Source organism: Cyprinus carpio, chromosome B5 (assembly GCF_018340385.1).
Source record: "Cyprinus carpio isolate SPL01 chromosome B5, ASM1834038v1, whole genome shotgun sequence".
Classification (NCBI taxonomy): Eukaryota; Metazoa; Chordata; class Actinopteri; order Cypriniformes; family Cyprinidae; genus Cyprinus; species Cyprinus carpio.
This window is the reverse complement of record NC_056601.1, coordinates 19416248-19439185: the sequence shown is the minus strand read 5'-3', so window position 1 is coordinate 19439185 and position 22938 is coordinate 19416248. Positions and strand designations below refer to the sequence as shown.

The 22938-nt window shown below is 37.7% G+C and overlaps 2 protein-coding genes and 2 long non-coding RNA genes across 8 annotated transcripts; 2 read left to right on the top strand and 2 right to left on the bottom strand.

Annotated features, from left to right (window-relative positions):
* Positions 1-47: 47 nt before the first annotated feature.
* Positions 48-7981, bottom strand: LOC109050713 (phosphatidylinositol polyphosphate 5-phosphatase type IV-like). Of its 5 annotated transcripts, XM_042724759.1 has the most exons (12): positions 7898-7916; positions 7367-7463; positions 5776-6620; positions 4361-4484; positions 4179-4276; positions 3981-4105; positions 3297-3416; positions 3105-3212; positions 2854-3015; positions 2623-2738; positions 2403-2539; positions 48-1126 (listed from the first exon to the last, which is right to left on the bottom strand). In XM_042724759.1, exons 3-12 carry the CDS (start codon positions 6558-6560, stop codon positions 991-993), a joined length of 1911 nt encoding a protein of 636 aa, XP_042580693.1. In that variant the 5' UTR covers positions 6561-6620; positions 7367-7463; positions 7898-7916; the 3' UTR covers positions 48-990. The 5 variants fall into 5 exon arrangements, with proteins under 5 accessions (XP_042580693.1, XP_018923831.2, XP_042580691.1 ...); XM_019068286.2 differs by lacking the exons at positions 7367-7463; positions 7898-7916 and adding an exon at positions 7926-7981; XM_042724757.1 differs by lacking the exon at positions 7367-7463 and having other exon boundaries at positions 7898-7965.
* Positions 7982-9366: 1385 nt separating this feature from the next.
* On the bottom strand, positions 9367-11163 carry LOC122137479. The gene is made up of 2 exons (XR_006154888.1): positions 11029-11163; positions 9367-9911 (listed from the first exon to the last, which is right to left on the bottom strand). It is a non-coding gene; the product is annotated as an uncharacterized LOC122137479 (long non-coding RNA).
* On the top strand, positions 11060-13089 carry ptrh1 (peptidyl-tRNA hydrolase 1 homolog). Its single transcript, XM_042724755.1, has 5 exons — positions 11060-11221; positions 11801-12020; positions 12133-12232; positions 12339-12384; positions 12478-13089. The coding sequence occupies exons 1-5, from the start codon at positions 11060-11062 to the stop codon at positions 12736-12738; spliced, it is 789 nt and encodes a 262-aa protein (XP_042580689.1). The 3' UTR covers positions 12739-13089.
* A 2471-nt stretch (positions 13090-15560) lies between these two features.
* LOC122137478 lies at positions 15561-22619 on the top strand. The gene is made up of 2 exons (XR_006154887.1): positions 15561-15794; positions 19438-22619. It is a non-coding gene; the product is annotated as an uncharacterized LOC122137478 (long non-coding RNA).
* The last annotated feature ends 319 nt before the right edge of the window (positions 22620-22938 follow it).

The window sequence follows — 22938 nt, the reverse complement described above, 5'->3', positions numbered from 1 at the left end:
TACACATTTGGTCCAAAATGTAATCGAAACAAATTAGAAATAATGCCTCAAGTATGAGTTTTTGTATTACTTTACATAGTAAACAAACATTTATAACAGACTATTAATTTGGTTTTAAACAGCAGAATGTACTTGAAGTAACAGAGGCAATCATGAAAAGATCGCAGGCACTTTCAGTACAAACAGAACTGAAATTCATGATGTGAATGCTTGCCTTACTATTACACCACAGTCACTGAGATCCATGCGCAAGCAACACCAATACTACGGTCGTTCCTGCTCCCATACATGTATCACACTTGACATCAAGTAAGCTGAATTATATTGGATATGTTAAGGCAGTAAACTCAAGTATAGTCTGTGCCTCCTCACTTAGATTCTCCACTCAATTGAACCCCAGGTCAGTCTCTCTACATGATACCACATTGACCTATCAATGACAATCCAGAAATAAAAACAACTGCTAACACAGATTCCCTCTAATGTTGCTGGTAGTTATGCTACAGTACGGTTCCCTTTTACAAAAGAGTACAACTGTTAGCAAATTGTTAGGTAACTCTTCAAAAATGACCCAGGAGCCAATCCAATGAGCAGGATCAGCTGCCTGGTACTGGTATGTGTTTACAGTTATCAGTTAAAGGTGAGCTAATGGTTTAACAAGGCCATGAAACACTATCAGTTGAAACCATACACAGAAGAGACTGTTTCGGCTTGCAAGTTAAACACCAGAATATAAAAAAAAAAAAAAAAAATGGATTAGGATTAACGGATAACTTAATTTACTCCGGTCAGTATATTTTATAGATTTCTATAATATTTTTAATAAGTACCAGCTGTCCAGCCGCAGTCTTTTAGTCCCTGAACTGTGCACTTGACATCTGTAGTACCGAGTTATCCTTTGGTCCTGAAAGTCCAGCTTTCCAAGTCAGTACCTCGGTGTTTGAAATGATCAGTTTTAGCACCCTACGGCTCTCGCACACTGGTCCGTGATCAGGATATGGTGCAAACCATGCTGTTATTCTGGTTCTTCATGGCTGCCTCTCTCTTTTTCAGCTCCCTGGTGATTCTCCTTCGGATTCCTTCTAGGTACAGGCTCCTGTCAAACTGGCCAGCACCCAAAGGAATGCTGGGGAGGACAATACACTGATTTAGTGGTTTCTCAAACCTACACCAATAACATCATGTAAAACATGAACAGACCACAAAACATTAACATTCCATTTCGTAAATTGAGGAAAAGCTTGTGTCTGCTAGAATAAATCACATGGTTTGTTTTGTAGAATAACAGAAGAAGGTGCTTTTGTGTCATTATCTTTGTACTGCAACATGCAAAATCGATATACAAGAATTACATGAATGTGAATGTAGAAGTGAATCTGGTTAACTACTGGTTAAAAGTTTAGTTCACCCAAACATTAATCTTCGAAATAAAATGAAACTTTTGAAGTGAGCTTCCCATGTTTGATGAACTATATGTAAGTTCTTTGATCAGTGTTTAACCTGATGCTGAAGCCCAAAAACTACCCTTTTTTATTTTAGTGATATGAATATACAATTTTAGTTTGATACTATTTCATTTAATACCTTATATTTTTAGGAGTTTTATGGTACTAAATTTTATTTATGCAATAGTTATGATCCATTTATTACCTGTTAACCACTTTTTCAGCGTAGATCTGAAAATGACATTTCCATTTCCAACTGCTGGAATTCTTGGGAGCAGACTTAAGTTTGGTCTCTTATAATTTTATTATGTTTATTATTATGAAAAATGCACAAAAATACTATTTTAAAATTGTATATGAAATATATGTTTACCAAAACACATTTTACTCTAAAACCACAAGAAAATCAAAAGGTTGTGTTTCAAATTTGAGGTTGATATCTCAAAAAATTCCCATTCGTTTTCAGTGCAGACAATTTTGACTGCTGGGAGTACAAGTGTGACCATTTTCAGGACATATGATCTTTTCAAATTATGTCCATGACTTTTTTCATATAGTAAAAGCCAAAACCTTTACCAAGTTTCGTACCACTCCAATGAAGAGCACAAGAGGGTTAAATATGGGTTACATACCCTAAATTAAATCAGTTCAACATTTAAAGCCATCATGTCTCTTATGAAGACTTGAATTAAACCGCTCAAATCATATGGTTTACTTTTACAATGTCTTTATGAAATTTTTGAATCATGATAGTTTTGGTGGCATGGATGAACAGAAATCTCAGGTTTTATTAAATATATCTACATTTGTGTTTCAAAAAATTAACGACATTAAGTCTAAGATGAGTAAATGATGAAAGAATTTTCATTTTCAGATAAACCAACCCTTTAACTACTTTTCTAGATAACTACCCAATTAGATAAAACAAGTGCAAGTGCATTGTATAAAGACGCTTACTTATCTCGACCTGGACGAAGTTTGACCTGAAACATGCCGATGACAGGCCGGTGATCTGATGTCTTAATGGACAAGCAAGACATATACTTGACCACTTTAATGTCATCCACTTGTCTGTTTCGATAAAGAATCCGGTCCTGTCAACAAATGAGGAAAAATCAACAACTGTACTAAAGGGTATGTAGTCATGTATTATCATGCAATTAGCAAAAAATCTTACTGTATATGAGGGTGTTCTCTGCTTTGTGGTGGTGTCATAGACGTCACAACCAATGTCAAACTTGTATGTAGGAGGAAAGTGAATAGATGCTTCCTGAAACCCTTTAAAAATGGAACCTGCAAGTGCACAAAGAAAAATTCTTCCTGTTAAAGTACAAAAAAAATCATAATTTTTTTTTTAAGGGAGCATATGCATAAATTACACAGGACTGTAATTTTGTATCTAACTTGCCTTTTTTCATCTCTTTCAACAGCTGGTCATGTTGTAATAGTGGGCTCATATCTGCGCCCATAACCTGATTCAAAATGGCCTCCACCTCACCTCTGGCTTTATTCAGGCGGAAATTAAAATCTCCAAACCAGAAGACTTCATCAAAACGGGTTGTGACATCAGCTGAGAACGAGTGGCAAATTTGATCATTCACACACACAAAAAACAAATACACTATATATGGCAAATATGACAAATGCAGAAACACTCACATGTTGTGGAGCGGTAAGGGTTTGTATCTGGAAGGTTTCTAGGAAGAGCCAAAGCTTCTATAATCTTGTTGTAATCTAAGATCCTCTCATATACTTTAGAATCTCCAGCTGAAACAAATACAAAGATGGTTAGGTTGATTTATAGCTTATTTATAGTTTATATATCTGGGTTGTTAAAAATATTCCACTTACAAGTGAAATGGGATGTAATAAAGAGGAAGGATGTCCCAAAGAAAGTGAAGCCGATACCCACAGCTCCTTTAGTCTTAATCTGAGATATAATTCTGGTTGTAACTGTAGCATGTTCCACCTCTGTAGTGGCAAAAAAGACAGCTATCTATTGCATTATTCAAAAATTTGGGGTCTGTAGTTAAAAAAAAAAGAAATTAATACTTTTATACAACAAGGTAACGTTAAACAAATGAAACATTTTCTAAAAATTGCAGTAAAGATTATATGCTGTCACAAAAAAATATCTATTTCAAATAAATGCTGTTCATTTGAACTGACAATATGATTGATAATTAAACACTGATAATACTAAAGTTTCTTGCGCAGCAAATCAACATATTAGAATTATTTCTGAAGGATCATGTGACACCGAACACTGAAGTAATGGCTTCTTATAATGCAACTTTGCATCACAGTAATAAATTACATCATACAAAATAAAATAAAATAGAAAAATGTATTATTTTAAATTGTAATATTTTACAACATTTCTGTATTACTGTTTTTTTAATCAAATAAATGCAGCCTTGTTGAGCATAAGAGACTTCTTTTAAAACATTAAAAAATCCTGCTGACCCTAAACTTTTGAACAGTAGTGCACAACAAATATTATATCATTTTAATTTGAAGAAAAAAAAGCTTTACCTGAACAGAACCATATGAGGTCTCTCCTGACAAACACAGTGAGATAGAGAACGCCATGGGCTGCTGCGTACAGCATCACGTAATACGGCCCAAGTGTTTCCTGCAGACGGATCTCCCACTCCCTCCTGTGGACAAACATGAAGAGAGTAAATGTGCTGAGTATCAAAAAAACAATAAAAAAAAAACTCAAAGTCTTACCTATCCGGACAGCCTTCCTGAACTCCTATAACATAGATGTCCTGTGCAAAGTCTGTGTCGGTTGGGAGCAGCAGATCATCTAGGTTGTATGGAAGCCCCTGAGACCAAGAATAAGAGCTTAGGCTACAGCTGCTATCCACTTACACAAACAAATCATTCAAAATGAAAGTATTGTTCCATACCTTCTCTCCCTGCATGTTCCATGTGGCCACGTAGACGCCGAGCCGTCTCTCTGGGAAGTAGCGGTCTAGCTCCTCTGCCCCCAGCAAGGCACCGTTACCCAAAACACTACCCTCCAGAAAGCTCCTAAAACCATAAGCAGGTACATTTCAGGAAAACCATAAATATGAACAAAAGAGTTGAGAAATGCTCCTTCTAGCATGTTACATGATACATTCATATAAACTACATTATTTCATGAAGACAGAACAATTTTAAACTAAAGGATGAGTTTACCCAAATCTTTTGATATATGTGTGCGTGTGTGTGTGTGTGTGTGTGTGTACATATATATATTCCAGCATTTTTCATAATGCATCCTTGCATTCTTAAAAACTGCATAATTTCAAGACGGAACAATTTTAAACTAAAGAATGAGAATATACATGCATGATTACATTCGTCTTGCAAATACAAGCAATTATTAATCAGTCCAGGTGACATGTCGGTTATCAGCCAACATTAGAGAATTTTTTTAAATTCCTTTTCACTATCAGATTCAGTAGCTAATACGGACTGGGTATTTAATCGTTCATGCTCAGTCCCCTTATTTTTACACGTTAATTACCTCAATTAAACCATTAAAGTAAATCTTTAAACATTAATAATTTAATGAGCCTGTTGAATGCAATCTTTAGCAAATCACTTTCATATTTTATGTCTAAATTTACTTCTAGCATTGATTGTTTAGTAAAGTGCTTCACTTTTTATTATCTTACAAGTGTCTTGTGCAAACCCCTGGTCAAAATATGATCTCATGAATGGAAAAGAACAGAGAGAACATTCTTCAAAACATCTCCACTGATGAAAACCATACAGATTTAAAAACGACGTGAGGAGTTAATGATGACAATTTAATTTCTGGCTGAATTGTAACATTAATAAAGATGTAAATTGTCTCATAACTAGATTTTGTATTTCATACTGCCCATACATATATTATGTCACCTTCAAGTAGAACATGAATGTATGTTCTCCTGATGCAGTTTGACATCTCACTGATCCATTAATCCCCTCTGCATTCACACCGCTTCACCCTTCCTTTCCAATCTCTCTATAAACGTCCAGCTTCACTTTTCACTCCCACAACTAAAGCTGTTCAGGTGATTCTGTAAGCAGCGACTTACTCTGGCAAGTGCCTGTGCTCATTCCTGCAGGAACATTAATCATGGTCTACTTCCTTGTGAAACATGAAATTCTATTTGGTTCATGCATTCATTCACATAAAAATGTGGCTTGACACTTAGGGCCCTTTGGGAGGTAATCAAGGTGCCACATCAGCCTGTGATCATGTGATCTTGACGTTGAAGATGGAGATCTGCTTAGTGAAACAGGCTGCAGAAAAAAAGAAACAAATTAATAATAAAAAACCACTCACCTGTTCCTCACATCGCGGGGTCTGATGGGGTTCAGAACGCTATAGGTGGACTTCATGGAATGGACAGAGGCATTGTCTGACACCATGGTGTCCAACAGCCGGCTATCGCTCAGATTCCTCTGAAGCCTCTCCGCCCCCCGCCCCCTTCTCCCCACCGCACTGTAATCCAAACAATCCCTGTCAATCCGATTAGTTGTCCTTAAGGACGTGGAGGCTGCGCTGTTCTCCAGAGAAGGATATGTCCCAGTGGGCTGCAGTGGGGACAAAATAATTCTGGATGGTTTCAAACGCTCTTTATTCGGATCACTGTGCTCATTGTCAGTCTCGGAGAAGCTATCGGTCCTAATCCTAAACGACGGTGTCTCTATGGGTGGGAGATCAAGGGGACGTCCGGATGCAAGGCCTTGGCCATTTGATAAGGAGTCTTCCTTAAGCGAATCGGTGGAAGAGCCCGTCTCTCCTGGGTCAGTGAGACTCTCCTGGCTGTTCCTCAATCTTCTCCCCCTCATCTTCTCATCAAATGAGATGTTTTTACCCCCCATTCCCAATCCCATGGGCTTGGGAAGAGAAGGAGGTCGAGGCTGAAATGGACTAAGCTTGGCGTCCTTGTTATGCTCATCCTGAAGTAGTTTGGCAGCTTCATATGGCTTCTTGATGTCCTCCTTGTTGCTCTTCTCTGTCCTCGGGTCTACACTTAGAACAGTAATATCTGCTTTACAAGCTGGTTCTCCTGACCTGAGTTCTGTGGGGTTAAACGGGACGATGCTGTCTCCATGCCCACTCATCCTATTGGCAGACTTAGTTTTAGATGTAAACGAGTCCCATGATACTCAGATGATTACATCCTGTGGAGACAGCGAGGAGATTATATTGATGACTTATTATGTCAATTATGTCTTTCGATTAAGAGATATTTCACTTATTGCTCAATTAAGCAGTATTCCACATCTTGCCCAACACTGGATTAAAATATAAAAGTTAAAATACAAACCCTAAATATCAGAACAATTTAAATAAATGGGTTTTTGAATCATTTCTAAATATTACAAGGGACCACTTCCTTAAATATAAAGGCAGCTAGCTTACATATTTTTTTAGGTTTGAAATATTATAAAACTTTTTTTCCTGTGTTTTCAACATGATATAATTTTGCTCTTATTTGTTATTGTCAATATATATATATATTTTTTTGTGTGTGTTAAGTTAACAGCATATATTTTGCAAATATTATTTCTGTGACAGTTTGCTGTGACTCTTTTGACAGTCTTTTTATATAATAGCAGCTGCTAAATGCATAAATATAAATGTAATTCTGTACACCAAATAAACGTGTTCTTCAACCCAATATTAAAATATTAGAGAAGGAATTTCAGGACTACACTTTTTTCCCCCATAAAAATGTTATTTAAAACTATGTATAATCAACAATTTATGAAAATATTGCCCCAAAGCAGCTTTACTTGGAACACAACACTAGAAAAATAAGAAACATACATCTTGTAAAATCTTTATTAATTTTAATTTGTCGGTTGACCCCCTAGTGCACTTCAGTTGGGAAAATGGGTTTAATTTTGAAATTTAAAACACAAACCTGATATTAACAGCTTATCAGTGGTAAGAGGAAGCATGTTTCACAGAAACCATAATCCATGAACAATTACCGTTAGTTGTTGTAGTCCTATGTTAGACTGTATGAAAACATCAGCGGATTAGTAATCACTGAAACATCTATGAAGCTGTCTAATTAACAAACAGACATCTACGAATTAGTGGGCGTCGTAAATGAACAACATTATCAACTATCAACCAATAGGCGACTACTAACAACGATACTTGTACAAACAGTACCACAAAACATAACTATCATTAAAAAACAACCTCAGAGCAAACGTGAACTTAAAGTAAGACTGAAATGTATTAGTAGTGAACTCTTCTGATGAGAGCTGTCTGAAATCTCAGTCCCTGACACCGATGTTAAATTCACTGACGTCACACGATAGTCACACATCAGTTAGCTATCGCTACAATTAAAATCTAGCGTTTTTCTCTTTGCAAAATATAAATATACATTTATGTGAAGAATAAAATGAGATATTTTGAGAGTGAAACCGCTCTCTGTTACCTCTAGTTCGCTGAAGAAGCAAACTTACTTGACTTCCTTAGCAACGCCAGGCAACCAACAACTAATCAAGAGCGGCGCTGACAGTCAGCAGCGGGGTGTTATCAAACTGCGCCCTCTTGCGTTAATACCGTTTGTATTATTTTCACAAACAAGACTGTGGAGACCAAATATAATGTTTTAAAAATCATCCACTGAAAACTATAAACGTTCATGTTGTTAGTTTGAAAAGTAATGCTACTAGTGAGTTAATGTAGCCCACTGGAGAACTACATTTTGCTGTTATTTGCCGTGCCACAAGCTATACACAAATTAATTGGCTCGTGGAAGGTAGTACAACTCCGAGTTTTGACTTTCGATTATATTAATTACTCACTAGAGAACCTGAACATATTTAGGATGAATTTGAAAAGCGAGCTATATCCCATCATCCAGTAACAGATAATGACCTCTGCAGCGATTCTCTGGGAGCTAATATCTGTATTCATTATCAAATAGCTCAATAACCATAACCACATTTGGGTTTTGTGTTAGGCAGACCACATACTTTTAGCCATGAAATAAATATTGAAAAAAAAAAAAAAAATAGCCTATAACCAAGGACTATAGACTATCTGATTAAGGTTTTAAATTAAAAGTTCAGTTACACAAATGTGTGTTTCCTCTAGCAGGGGTATGGTTTCCTCTTTTAAGTGTTAGGAAGGGGTGTTATATCATATAAAATAGTAATATTTTGCTGTTTCACAGCTTCCCTTACAAATATAAGTATACATCTAGTTCATTTAATTGTGTACATAAACGTAAGGTTCGAGCATATATTCCAAAATAACTTTAATTAATATCAATGTACTAGTAGAATTATACTTATAAGATGTACTTGGGACTAAAATGTTCCACTTGTTAGTTTATTAAGTGTAACAGTAGCAAACTTTGAGTACTCAGCTATGCATCTAAGTTTTTCTTTTGTATTGCAACTACTGTGAACTATACTACAAGTGAACTTCTAAGTCTGTTAGTTTTATAGCTTACCTATTTAGTATATGATAATATACTTTGAAATATACTTGCTGATAACTTTAGCTTAATTATAAATATATATATATATATATATATATATATATATATATATATATATATATATATATATATATAGTACTTAACATTAACTCCCAATGATTTACGTACTACATAAAGAGATGTGTTTGTTTCTGTGCAAGTTAGTACTGTGTTGCTATAATACATTATATATTAATATATAATAAAAAAATAATAATATACTTTTAAGTATATCAAAATATTTAGCTTAAAAGATGTGTTCACTCAACACACAACTGAAGAAACAACATTTTGTACATTTGTTTTTATATTTGTTTTCCTGCTTACATTTTACTAGAAAGTCTACTAAAGGCTGTAGGCTCTGGCACCCCAAACAGTTTGACAACATGCTCCGCAAAAAAAGGTCAAGTTGTGTCCTGTGAACTGTATGATTTATTTTCTGTAGTACGGATGACTATCAGTGTCACTGACACCATTACAGCACATTCATTTTTGATAGCAAAAGGTGGCAAGTATAGGAATAGCATAGTCTGAGAGTTATGAAAATATTACAGTTTTTAAATGTTGACAGGAGGCACACTCAGTCTGGCACGTGCTAGTAATCATGATCAAAACAAACAAGAGCACGTGCTTGACTTTGTGAGGATCTCAGTCAAGCAAGAGTCAAGACTTTCAGAAGTTCACCACAAATTGGACAGGTGTTCAGTACTCCAGACACAACGCATTCCTGCCTGGTGTCTTGAGATGATTCTTCTATAAAGAACTGGGGTGATGACTCAAACCGGACATGATGCAGTCCTCCTCTCTGTCCAAGCGCGAGAAGAGCATCCCTGCAGTTGACAGATGGCTCCTCGTGGCAACTGGCAAAACTACATGGATCTCCACAGGACCCTCCACCAGCAGCACCTCCAGCACCTCTGCCTCCTGCATTCATCCGGCACCTGTGGACCTCACATGACACCTGTGAATTATATACTAAATTAGTATATAATAAACATATAATAAACATTTAAATAACAAACTTTAAATAATAAATTCTTCTCAATTAATACTTTGTAAAAAAAATGTCATTTGAAAGAGTTTTGAGGTTAATAGATTTAATTTTGGGTCTCTAGATGTGTATTATCATACTTTGTGTGTATGTGTGTGTGTTCACAAAACAGACAAATAGACACACACACACATACACACACTCTCTCTCACACACACACACACACACAAACACACACACACGTCTATTTGTCTGTTTATTTTGTGAAAACATTAATGTTTTTTAGATTTGTGGATTAAAAAATATTGCTTTTATCTGAAGTGAAACGATGCTATAAGATCCGTGTGGTATTTTTAAATGTATTAATTATTGTAATTGTAAAACATGGGGTTATTTTTCAGTAATTCCTTAAGTGAAATGAACATTTCAGACATTATATTCATTACCATCTATACAGGCTATTATCCAGTCTTAATTCACGGTGTTGCTATGACATAGCGTCTATTAAAATAACTCAATATTTCTGTATGTAAACCTTTCAGATGAACCTACGTTTTATCTACCAAAAGGTTACACTCCACCATCAAGATAGATGGCGCTATGGGTTGTAAAGACAAAACTCATTCGCTTCTCTAAGGTCGGTTGCCCTTGCGTTGCCAAATATATTTAAAAAACGCGGTTACAAATTAATCTCCTAAAATGGTCAAAACACCTGTTATTGCCATCAACATAACAGAATGTTTCAGTTTGACATATATTTCAAACCGGTGTGGGATAGACCGAGGCAAATGTTACAATTCGCCCTTATATTTTGCTCGTTAAGGGGCATGTTACAGGTGAAATCTGGCAACCTCGCAATACCCTTGGATCGGAGAACGCGGTCCACTGATCCACGCGAATGAATCGCAATCCTATCGTAAACAAAACTTATTTAAATCAATACATATGCCGGATAGATATAAACTGCCGTTGCTCTGCTTTGGAGTTACTTTTATTCCGTGATATAAAAGCCCACAGTTTGAGATTTGTCTGATGAAAGTCGTTTCGAAACTGTGTAACAGGCCGGTGTCGTAAACTTTAAACTCACCATGACTCATAATGAGTAACACCACGTTGATATGCGAGGTAAAGTCTGGGCGGCCGTGACACAAGCTTTTAAAATGCCAATGTCTCTCATAAGGCGAATGATATCAAACCTGATCAGTCGAGTGTTGATGAGCACGCTGCCATCCCCGAAGATGTCTGCTCAAACGATAACTGACTGTAATAGAAGGAAAATGGTACGTCAGACAGTCTTTTACTTGGCATTAACATGTTATGATAAACTGTTTAACCTGTGTTCCTTAAAAATAGATACTAAAGTTTGGGTAAATAGTGCATATTTAGCAAGTGCTATTTATTAAACCAGCGTAGTGACTTTTTCAATAAGGCTGTTCGTTAAAGTACTTATCCATTATATTCCAGTGGCCAATTCTTATAGTAGTGAGTTTTCAATTGGCCACGACACAAATACTCAAGAAAATTAGTATTTATTGATATATTTCTTAGTCGCTTTCCCAGTAGAGACAAGTGTCTTCATTGACACAAATAAATTTGTAGATACTTATACTGTATAACCAGTTTATTTGAAAATAGTTGGTTGATATTCCACTTGTTAGCCAACTAGTGTATTACAAGCAACATATTTAGTCATTTAGCACAATAAATGTTTATATGAAGCTATAAGTAAAAAGTAGTGTAAAAAAGGAATTGGCTAATGAAATATGGCTAAGAATGACTGTCAGAATAGGTACTAGTGTCTATGAAGATGTATATAAACCTATGACTGAATCACACTGTGTACTGCTGTTGTGTTTCAGGTTGTTGGGCTGGGAAACCCTGGCATGAATGGCTCTCGACATAGTGTTGGTATGGCTGTGCTCACAACGTTAGCTGAACGATTGGGAGCGCCGGATAGCTGGAGATCTGACCGACAGGTTTCAGGAGAAGTCATTGTGACACAACTTCAGGATATCCAGTTGGTTCTTCTTCGACCCAAGTTGCTAATGAACATCAATGGCGTGAGTGTGGCAAAAGCAGGTGAGATGTATTGTCTATAATAACAGTAATATAATAATATTTTTCCACCTTCCTCATTTCAATCCTTGGAAATCTGAATTTACTTCTTATTGATTTTTATTAATTTTTCCAGCCAGCAAATATTTAATTTCACCTGAACATATTTTCTTGATTCACGATGAGCTGGACAAACCACTTGGAAAGTTCGGCATTAAACATGGTGGAAGTGCAAGGTGAATAAAAACTTTTCATCTGATTTTTTTGTATTAATAACTTTTTTTCTCTTTTAATATGTATATTGAGTTAAATGGTGACTGATCCATATTTTTATCCTTTCAGGGGTCACAATGGTGTGAGATCATGTGTGGACTGCCTTCATACTGATGTAAGTTAGCAAATATTTTCTAGAGCAACACATCAGCTGTAGTAATTTGCTGTAGAAATTCAGTTTAACAACAGATGCTGATTGTGCCCGCAGGTGATGCCACGGTTGCGTGTTGGTATTGGGCGACCGTCGGGTAAAACGTCTGTTGACCGTTATGTTTTAGGACGTTTTTCACAAGAGGAACAAAATGTACTAGACTCTGTCATGAAGCAGAGTGTAGATGTTCTGCTGACATATATCACAGACTCGCAACCCCAGACTTCTCCAGCAGAGGGAAGAAGAGCGTCACGTAAGAATAAATCCAGGACGCCTTCACCACCTCAGGACACCACAGAAGAGCAGAAACAGAGCTGACCTGCACATTAGATGTTTGATAACTCTATTTCTTTTCTGAAGGAGTTGAGTTTTATGATGCCATGTTTAGATCCCCAGAAGAGGGAAGGACACTGTCATAAAGGACAAAACCAAATTTGACATCTGTGCATAGTAATTTCTGATAACTCTGTACTGAAGGAGCTTTGTTGGGTCTCTTCCATATTCCAAGTTCAGTATATTGGGAGGCAGCAGCCTGTGTTTCATGCTCTATTATAGTATCTATAACAGGTTTTCCCAATTTTGGATTTGCAAACCCCTATAGATTTCTGGAGGAAATGCAGAAGATTCAATCAATTAGAAATGCCAATGCAGTAAAAATGTATATGGCTTTAAAAAAAAAAAAACATGTAAAATGGATTAAAATAAAACAACCATAAGTAAATAAACAACAGAAATTTGGCAAGTAAACGTAAGGAAAAATTCTGTATACTTTGAAAGATTACATCATCATCATACATCAAATATCAGTGTGTTTATGTAAAGAACTTTTTTCATAGGTGTCAATTGAGCAAAACAGTTTGGGAACCCCTGGTTTAAAACCTGGACAACACTGACCTCGCTATGATCCTCTAGTGTCTTTTCCTGTGATTGGGTGTTTTTTGAAATGCATTCAATGCACTATATTGTGGCATTTTCCTCATGATGTTAAACGAGAAGTTTCCAAACACTTCAGTTCACACATTTCTGATATTCAGAGAACAGTGTTACTTCAGAAATGTTTGCTTGAATGTTTAGTATGAGAATGCACCAAAAATCTGTTAAATCAGTTTTTTGTTCCTTCTTTTATAAGTCGCTATGGATCATAGTGTCTGCTTAATGCAGAAATGTAAAATTAGGCTATTTTAAACTTGGCAAAAAAAAAAAAGTTTTAAAATAAATATGATGTAAAATAAATATTTCAGATTCTAGGTAACAAATAAGATAATTATGTCATTGATCATGTGGCTCTTTATCCAGACATTTAGATGTTCTTCCATTGAAGCTCAAGATGTTCTTTGGATCATCTCAAACCATGCCGGAGAACAAACGTGTTGAGTTCATGTAGGTCAAGTGCTGCTGTCATCAAAGCAAAACAGCCAAAAATGAGAAATTGAATTTTCTATTAAACTTTTCACTCAAATAAATTTGCTTATAATTTGCAATGAAATATGCTGCATTAAGTTAGAAAATTTTTAAATAAAAGCGTTTTGCATCCCTTTATACCATTATTATAAATAATGTACATTTTATTGTGACCCAACAACATTAACTAAAGTTTTGTTGTTCTGAAAGAATCATTTGTTTTTTTACTGAATTAATAATAGCTGAATGAACACTCAATTGAGAAAACACGTTCAATGCAACTCAAATGCAACAACACATATTATACATTGTTTGAGTCAGTTTCATATCTTTCTGGCAGATGTTATTAGATTTCATGAACTGTCTAGGCAAAAAGTTTTATTACACTTAAAAAAAAAACACCATTCTTCATTGTGCTCAGCACAATTATTAAATTATGAACCCATTCATGTAATTAACACCATAACTGATTAAAAAGAGAAAATGATAAAGTAATAATATTATAATAATTACTTATTTAATCTGAACTAGTGCTGTTTGGAGATTTCTGACAGATGTAGAGAATCCAAATCAAAGCTGTGCCATACAAAGGTTTCCATCAAAACTAAAAAAAAAAAAAAAAAAAACTTCAAAGACAATATCACTTGTGAAAGACTGTCAACATTCCAGCTACACTGACAAATACGTTTTCCCTGAGCAGTCCTTTACAATGGATCATTCCCAGCTTCTCTGAATGGTCAGAATTTCTTGGTCCACTCTCAGCTCGAACAATACTACTAAAGGTCAGAGGTTACTGGCACGGCTGGACACACAGCTCACACAAAAATGCAAATTTATTCAGGGTAATGTTCTAAGCCGACTAGGGGGTCTTCTCTGTTTTACAAAAATATTTTAAGTAATACACAATGCCTAAGCTAGATCTCACTGAAAGTCATTTGGCACAATTGAGTATTTTCATTAGTATTAAAATATATATATATATATATATATATATATATATATATATATATATATATATATATATATATATATATATATATATATATATATATATATATATATATATGTATGTATATATATATATATATATATATATGTATATGTTGCAAACTCAGTTCAGAGCCCTCTTAAATTTGATCATTTTTGTGAATTATCTTCCAAACCTATTTTTAATAGTTAAAAAATATATATAAAAAAACATTGCTATAAAATTATATGATTTATTAATCATATAATTTTATCATTAACAGTATTTGTTGGCCAAAAAAAAGTGCTGTTATTTTTGTCATCTTTAATATAGCCTATATTGTTGTTTAAAAACTGTTTTGTATCTCCAAATTGTTTGCCTGTTTAAATAAAAGCCTAATCTGATAAACCTCTATTTTTTTCTGAGCAATTGTTCAGTGGTTTTTTGTAGTCGATATTTAAAGGTGTATGGCTATACAGAAATGAACTTTTAAAATTAAATCTAACTTGAGAAGAAAAAAAAATCACTATAAAAAAATACTTTTTAAATTAAAAAAAATAAAATAAATGATTTTAATAACCTGTCATGAATGAAACTGATGGTGTTCTTATTTTTATATGCCATTGATATTTGAATGTTTGCATCCTGTAAAAAACCCTTTACTTATGAAGTGTCCATGAACGATTCCTTTGTGGTAAAGTGCCAGGTAATCCCTTACACGAGTGGCTTTTGAGAGAAGGGCAACGTCATCGAGAACACAATGCGTAATGGCACTGTAGACAACTGCTGGATTGTGATTGCAATGGGCAAAAAATAGAGTGTTGTTTCTTTAAGAGCTTGCTCGTCCCAGCGCAGCTGCTGGTCACTACGCCGATTGAGACAGTGGATACTCATCCCCTTCTCACCACAATGGCCATTTATCACTCACTGGTGTGTTATTCAAATCTCGTACCAAGCGACCACCGACCCCACTCTCGCCCTCGCCGTTTATTTAGAAAGCTACGCAGTTGTCAAGTCAAGTCAAGTCAAGTCAAGTCTGCTTTATTGTCAATTCTTCCACATGTACAGTACATACATACAGAGAATCGAAATTGCGTTACTCTCAGACCCCCGGTGCATACAGATAACACGAACAGTAGAGCCTAAAAATCTAGATCAAATATAAAATATAAGATAAAACTATACAATAAGGGAATGTAAAAAAGACATAATAGAAAAAAAAATAAAATAAAAATAAGGTTAAATAAAAGCAGCGCAAGGCACCATGGCAGATAGAGTGCAAACCAGTGAACAAACAGTGCAGATAAAAATATTTTTTAGTGCATAAAAAAAAATAGCTTATTCAGTCTGATTAAAAGTGACAAAGTGACAAAGGGCTCAAGAGCAGTTATATTATTAAACTGACTGATGAGGTGGTAGAATGATGTCAGTTCCATGGTGAATGAGTGAATGAGGTAGTGAGCAGACCACTGCTGCACAAAGTGACTGGTGCATGTCATCGTATGTTAGAGGGAGGGGGGGGGGTGGAAGGACCTGGGGATGTGGGACCTGGGGGGGGGGGGGTGGTTCATAGTTCAGTGGTGCCTGAGGCAGAAGAGGGACGGGGGGGCAAGTTCGGGAGCGAGTTCAGCTTCCTGACAGCCTGATGGATGAAGCTGTCCTTCAGTCTGCTGGTCCTGGCCTGGAGACTCCGCAGTCTCCTCCCTGATGGCAGCAGACTGAAGAAGCTGTGTGACGGGGGTGGGTGGGATCACCTGCAATGCAGAGGGCTTTGTGAGTGAGATGGGTTCCATAAATGTCCTGGAGGGAGGGGAGAGAGACACCAATGATCTTCTCAGCTGCTCTCACTATGCGTTGCAGAGTCTTCCGGCAGGACGCGTTGCAGGCGACATACCACACAGTGATGCAGCTGGTCAGAATGCTCTCGATGGTGCCTCTGTAGAAGGTAGGACGCGTTTGGGGGGTGGTGCTATGGCTCTCCTCAGTTTCCGGAGGAAGTAGAGACGCTGTTGTGATTTATTGGCCAGTGCTGCAGTGTTGTCGGTCCAGGAGAGGTCCTCTGTGATGTGCACACCCAGGAACTTGGTGCTGCTCACTCTCTCCACAGTCGCACCGTTGATGGTCAGAGGAACATGCTGAGTGTGCGCTCTCCTGAAGTCAACAACAATCTCCTTCGTCTTCTCCACGTTCAGAGAGAGATTGTTGTCACTGCACCACCCGGCCAGGCGGCTCACCTCGCTCCTGTAGTTTGTCTCATCTCTGTTGCTAATGAGACCCACCACAGTCGTGTCATCCGCAAACTTAATAAAGAGGTTGGAGTTGTGTGACGGTGTGCAGTCGTGGGTCAGCAGAGTGAAGAGGAGGGGGCTCAGCACACATCCTTGGGGGGCCCCAGTGTTCAGTGTGATGGTGCTGGATGTGTTGCTGCCGACACGTACTGCCTGAGGTCTTCCAGTCAGAAAGTCCAACAGCCAGTTGCACAGCGAAGTGTTGAGCCCCAGCTCGACCAGTTTGTGAATGAGCTGTTGAGGGATGATTGTGTTGAATGCTGAACTGAAGTCTATGAACAGCATTCTGACGTATGAGTCTTTTTTCTCTAGATGTGTGAGTGCTGAGTGGAGGGTAGTTGAGATGGCATCATCGGTCGACCGGTTGGACCGATATGCAAACTGGAATGGGTCCAGGGAGGGGGGGAGGGCAGACTTGATATGGTGCATGACTAGCCGTTCGAAGCACTTCATGAGGATGGGAGTAAGTGCAACAGGACGGTAGTCATTGAAGCAGGATGGAGATGGCTTCTTCGGGACTGGAATGATGGTGGTAGCTTTGAAGCATGTGGGAACAAGAGCCTGACTCAGTGAGATGTTGAAAATGTCTGTGAAGACATCAGTGAGTTCTGCTGCACAGTCTCTCAGTACACGCCCAGGAATGTTGTCAGGACCCGGAGCTTTGCGTGCATTGATCCTGCTGAAGGATCTCCTCACGCTGTCCGGGGTCAGCATCATCACCTGGTCACTGGAAGGAGGTGGAGTCTTCTGTGCAGTGGAGCAGTTTTGTGCCTCAAAGCGAGCGAAGAAGGTGTTCAGCTCGTTCAGCAGAGAGATGTTGCTGTCACAGGTCCGCTGTGGGGGCTTGTAGTCCGTAATGGTCTGTATCCCCTGCCACAGGCTCCGAGTGTCTCTGCTGTCGCTGAAACGATGGGCTATCCTCCTGGAGTACTGTCTCTTAGCCTCTCTGATGCCGCGGGATAGGTTGGCCCTGGCTGTTCTCAGGCCCCCCTCGTCTCCAGCTCTGAAGGCAGCGTTCCGCGTCTCCAGGAGTCTGTAGACTTCCCCTGTCATCCACGGCTTCTGGTTGGCCCGGACAGTGATGGTTTTTGTGACTGTTACATCCTCAATACACTTGGTGATGTAGGCAGTGACAGTCTCCGAGTACTCCTGGAGGTCAGTGGAGTTATTATAAGTGGCAGCCTGCTTAAACATATTCCAGTCAGTTGTATCAAAGCAGTCCTGAAGAGCGTCAGACGACCCTTCTGGCCACACTTGAATCTGTTTTCTGAACTGGTTTAGCGACTTTAACGAGCGGTCTGTATGCAGGCATTAGCATGACAGTGATGTGGTCTGAGGCACCGAGGTGGGGGAGGGGGAGGGCTTTGTAAGCTCCTCTCTGTGTGGTGTAAACAAAGTCTAAAATGTTGTTACCTCGTGTTGGAAAGTTAATGTGTTGGTGTATTTTTGGAACCCACACTCTTTAAGTCAGCATGGTTGAAATCCCCAGCTATGATGAGAAAAGCATCGGGGTGTGCTGTCTGCTGCTCGCTGATGTGCTGGTACAGTTCATTTAGTGCATCGTTCCTGTTGCTGTTGCTGTTGTTCGGGGGAATGTAAACCGATACGAGCAGTATGGCAGTATATTCCCTCGGCAGATAGAACGGCCGGCACTTAATAATCATAAACTCCACCAGGGGTGAGCAGTGCTTGCAGATCACAACAGCATCGCGGCACCACGCGTCATTGATGTAAACACAAAGCCCGCCGCCGCGGGTTTTTCCTCCCGCGACGAGAGCTCTGTCTGCTCGATAGCACGTCAGCTGGTCGAGCTGAATGGCGCAGTCCGGAACGCTGTCGCTGAGCCATGTTTCCGTGAATACAAACACACAACAGTCTCTTACAGTCCTCTGAGTTGAGCGTACTAATCGGATGTAGTCCAGTTTATTGTCCAAAGAGCGTACGTTAGCCAGTATGATGGTGGGGATAGATGGCTTGTGTGGGTTAGCCGTTAGCCTAGCCCGGATACCTCCGTGCTTACCCCTCTTCTGCTTCCTCTCACGCCGCTTGTGGCGCGTCCGCTGTGGGCGAGATGCAGTAGTGGGGGTCGGTGATGATGTAGGCCTCCGGAGTAGTCCGAGATCTCGCAGCTGTTCCGCGTGCGCGGAGTTTAACTCTAAAAATGCGGCTCTGCCGACATCCAGCAGAAACTCACGACTGTATGCGCGCTTAAAGACAGATAGACGCGATGACGACGTACAAAAACACTGCGACTCACAAGACAAAAAACACGAAAACACCGTTCTGTCGGGACAGAGAGAAGCCGCTGCGTGTGGACGCGCCGCCATCTGAAGTTTTTTTTTTTTGAAAGGATGCGCGGAGGTTGTCACGCGACCCTCCGCGCATCCTTTAGCCAGAAACGCTGCCAGTGCATTGCTCCTCATTTACAACAGTCCTCTGGATGGGAGTGATAAACGCCTATGTATAAATGAATTTCGATCCTCACTAACATGCATTGTGAGGGTCACGCGTATCGTGTCTTGAACACGCTGAAGAACTTTATTTATTCTGCGCATTGAAGTTGGAGACTCGCAGCACCGCGGAACGAGACCTCTGGTGGAATTTGACGCACATCACGATGTTTCTTTTTTTTACTCGTTTTTTGGTCTTCCATACTTGATCAGAAGCATCTCACAGGTGCAGACATGGCGTGCCTTCTGAAGAAAGTGTCTGGTGATGGTGCAGCACAGCCTCTTAATGATCCGCGACCACATCGACAGAGCAGCACATTCTTCGATCATTTCCGAGGGAAATTTTGTGAATTGCTATTGGTAATTTATTTATAACACCGGAACGAATTAATTGATAATATTTTATAATTAATTTGGTTATTCTCTGCCTTTATACCCGGTAAGACCTGATTTTATTTCGCCGTTGTTATTTTAGTAACCGAAAAAATAGCTCTGTGGAAATATGCTATTGTTTTTGGTAAAATAACATACAGTCTTAGACGGACAGTAGGATATTGAGAGTCAATTTTGTCCTGTGCTATTATGACATTTCTCTAGATAACGAAAAAAATGGACTGAAAAATATTATGATGTATTTTTACCGCCAAGGAATTGAAATACAGCCGATGTACCGAAAGCCTGCACGCCTGAATTATGTGAAGAAAAAACAATGTGCTTCAAGGCCTTTTCCCACCGAAGAGCAGAAACGCACGAGGACCCAAACGCATGGATCCTATACAGTAAATGGTCTATTCACACACAGTTGTGCTGTTTATGGAAATATGAGCTCAAGCAGCTGATTGTCCAAACGCAATTCTTGTGAAATGTCAAGCGATCAGTCGAGAATTGTGCCTGGACATCTGTTGCTGGAGGCTCCCACGCGTCTCCAATCAGCATCTCTCATATCAGTGGCTTTTATTAGCAGCATTGTTTTTAAAATAATGAAGAGCTGTTTAAAATTGATGATTTAAAATGCGATGTTGAAGAAAACTTGAGTTGATTTAAATTGACATTACATTTTAAGAAATAAAAAGATTAGCCTACATTTGTTGTAAGCTATTTTTCGTTATCATGTGGTGGTAATGTGTTGAATTAACAATGGAAAATGGTTTAGCTTGAACGTTAAATTTATGGAATGTAAAACAGCATAAAATTAGGCTATGTATATGGTGTATTGTTTGTTATTATTACTATTATAGCTAATTTCATATCAGAATTGTGTTTGTTAGGTTTGTTTTGATTGGTAGGCTACATTTATAGGCTAAATGTAACCTAAAATTCAGCGCTACATTATCAGATGTTTTTTTTTTTTTTTTTTAAGTAGCTCATATATAATAAAATACATGTAGCTACATATTTGTCACAAAAATTGATTTTAACTCTATAATTATATGCATGTTTGCTTAGTAAATCAGAACGAAAAATGTTTATTAAATTAATTTGTTAATCAACTGAATTGTCGATGAAGTTTAATAAAGTTTGTATTTGTGAATATATTCGTTTCAAATGAGCTACAGGATTTTCTTCTCAGTGTATGAGGTGTCTGCAACAGATTTTAGGACAACAAAGAAATGGCGTGTTAATCCAATAGGATTAAACAAGATTAGTTTTACACACAGGTCAGATCTTTTGATCTTTTAAAATCAGCACGAGCAGAGCATTAAACGAATACATAGTTGTCATCCATTTGCATTAGACTTTAAGTTTTTTTCACTTTCCATATGTGATCAGTGCATATTGTTCAACTTCTGAAATGCGTTTAAAAAAAAACTAAATTGTAATAAATTGTATAAATAAAACAGTAAATTGTTTAAGGATCATTTATAGCGTTTTCTTATTTTAACCATATTAAAATAAATGAATAAATAAAGATTTGGTTCCATAACCTTAAAATAAAGAATGCATAAATATCGTAGCAATATTTTCTTGTTTATTGTAAGACATTTAAAAAAAAAAAACCTTGACATTACAATAAATAAAAATGAAATTTAAAAATAATTATCAAAACGGTTTAAATATAAAATATAGATTTTGTTTATAAAAAATACAGCTTGCAGCAGTCATGGACTGCATGCAATTATGATCATCATCTGTCATAATTTAGAAAAATTATACAGAGCCTTTTTTAAATTATTAATTCAGTACTTTTCAGTAGTTCTTTAGTGAAACATTTCTTCCAGTGCAAATGTGTTTATTTCAGGCTTTCTACTAAAATTTGTAAATTTCTTCTACTACAATGTATAAACAATCTTATTTAAATTGTTACAAAATCATAAACAGTTTCTTATATCTGAATGAATTCCATTGATCCTAAAGACACTCTGACTTACTCTCCATGCACTGCTGTGTGAGGTTCATGTTTCCAGTTTCAGAACAGAGTCACTGAGCTGATGTGAAAGACTATATGCTGTGTTAGTGGAATTTGCACTTATCATTGCAACTACCTCACGTGGAAGCAAATGAGGCCATACATCATGTGAAGGGAAGAAGTGACAGTGTTAGCATCAGAGTCTTAGTTAGTTAGAGGATTATCAATCATTTCATGCTTGCAAAGAAGGACAGATTTTGGACAGACATTTTCTTATAGATCCTCCAGAGGCCCATGTCCCCCACTGACCACACAGAGGCCAAGGGCATCCCTGGTGCCCCTCCACCCCTCTCCCAGCATTCCCCCTCCTCTCGCCCTTTGTTCACCTGTTGTCCTGGAGACTCAATTGCTGCGGTAACCACACATTGTTTGGGTGAGAACAGAGATGAAGAGACACACGGTCCACAAGTTATCTCACAAGAGCACGATGATGCAAAGATTGACTTTTGAAATCATGACGACAGAAAGTGAAATGTATTTGCGTATTTAACATCTTAAATGTTTAGATGGTAAAACTGCACTCTAAAAAGAGATCAAGGGGACCTGTCACCACAACCTAAAGAAATGCATGCATAACTAATTTATTGATTTCACAACCCTTTAAGTTGCAAACATTACTTTGTGTTGTTCTGAGATCTGTTGACATAAACTTGATAATTGCATTAATAAACCTAATACTGTGTGAATTGTTTTGTTGGTTTTTTTTTTGGCAAGGCTCTCTATGAACAAATGTTCTGCCATTAACCTTAATAGATTTTTTAAAAGTTATTATGTCTTCAAGAACTTTCTGATGTTGTTTGCATGTAACAGAATGTTAGCACATAAACATTATTTATTCATTGTTCATGGACATTCATTTCAAGTTTTTTAAACATTAAAGGGTCATGTTAAATAAAGCGTGCACATCCATAATAACTCAGATTGGATTCGTTTGAAAGAAGAAAGTCATATACACCTAGGATGGCTTGAGGGTGAGTAAAACACAGGCTAATTTTCATTTTTGGG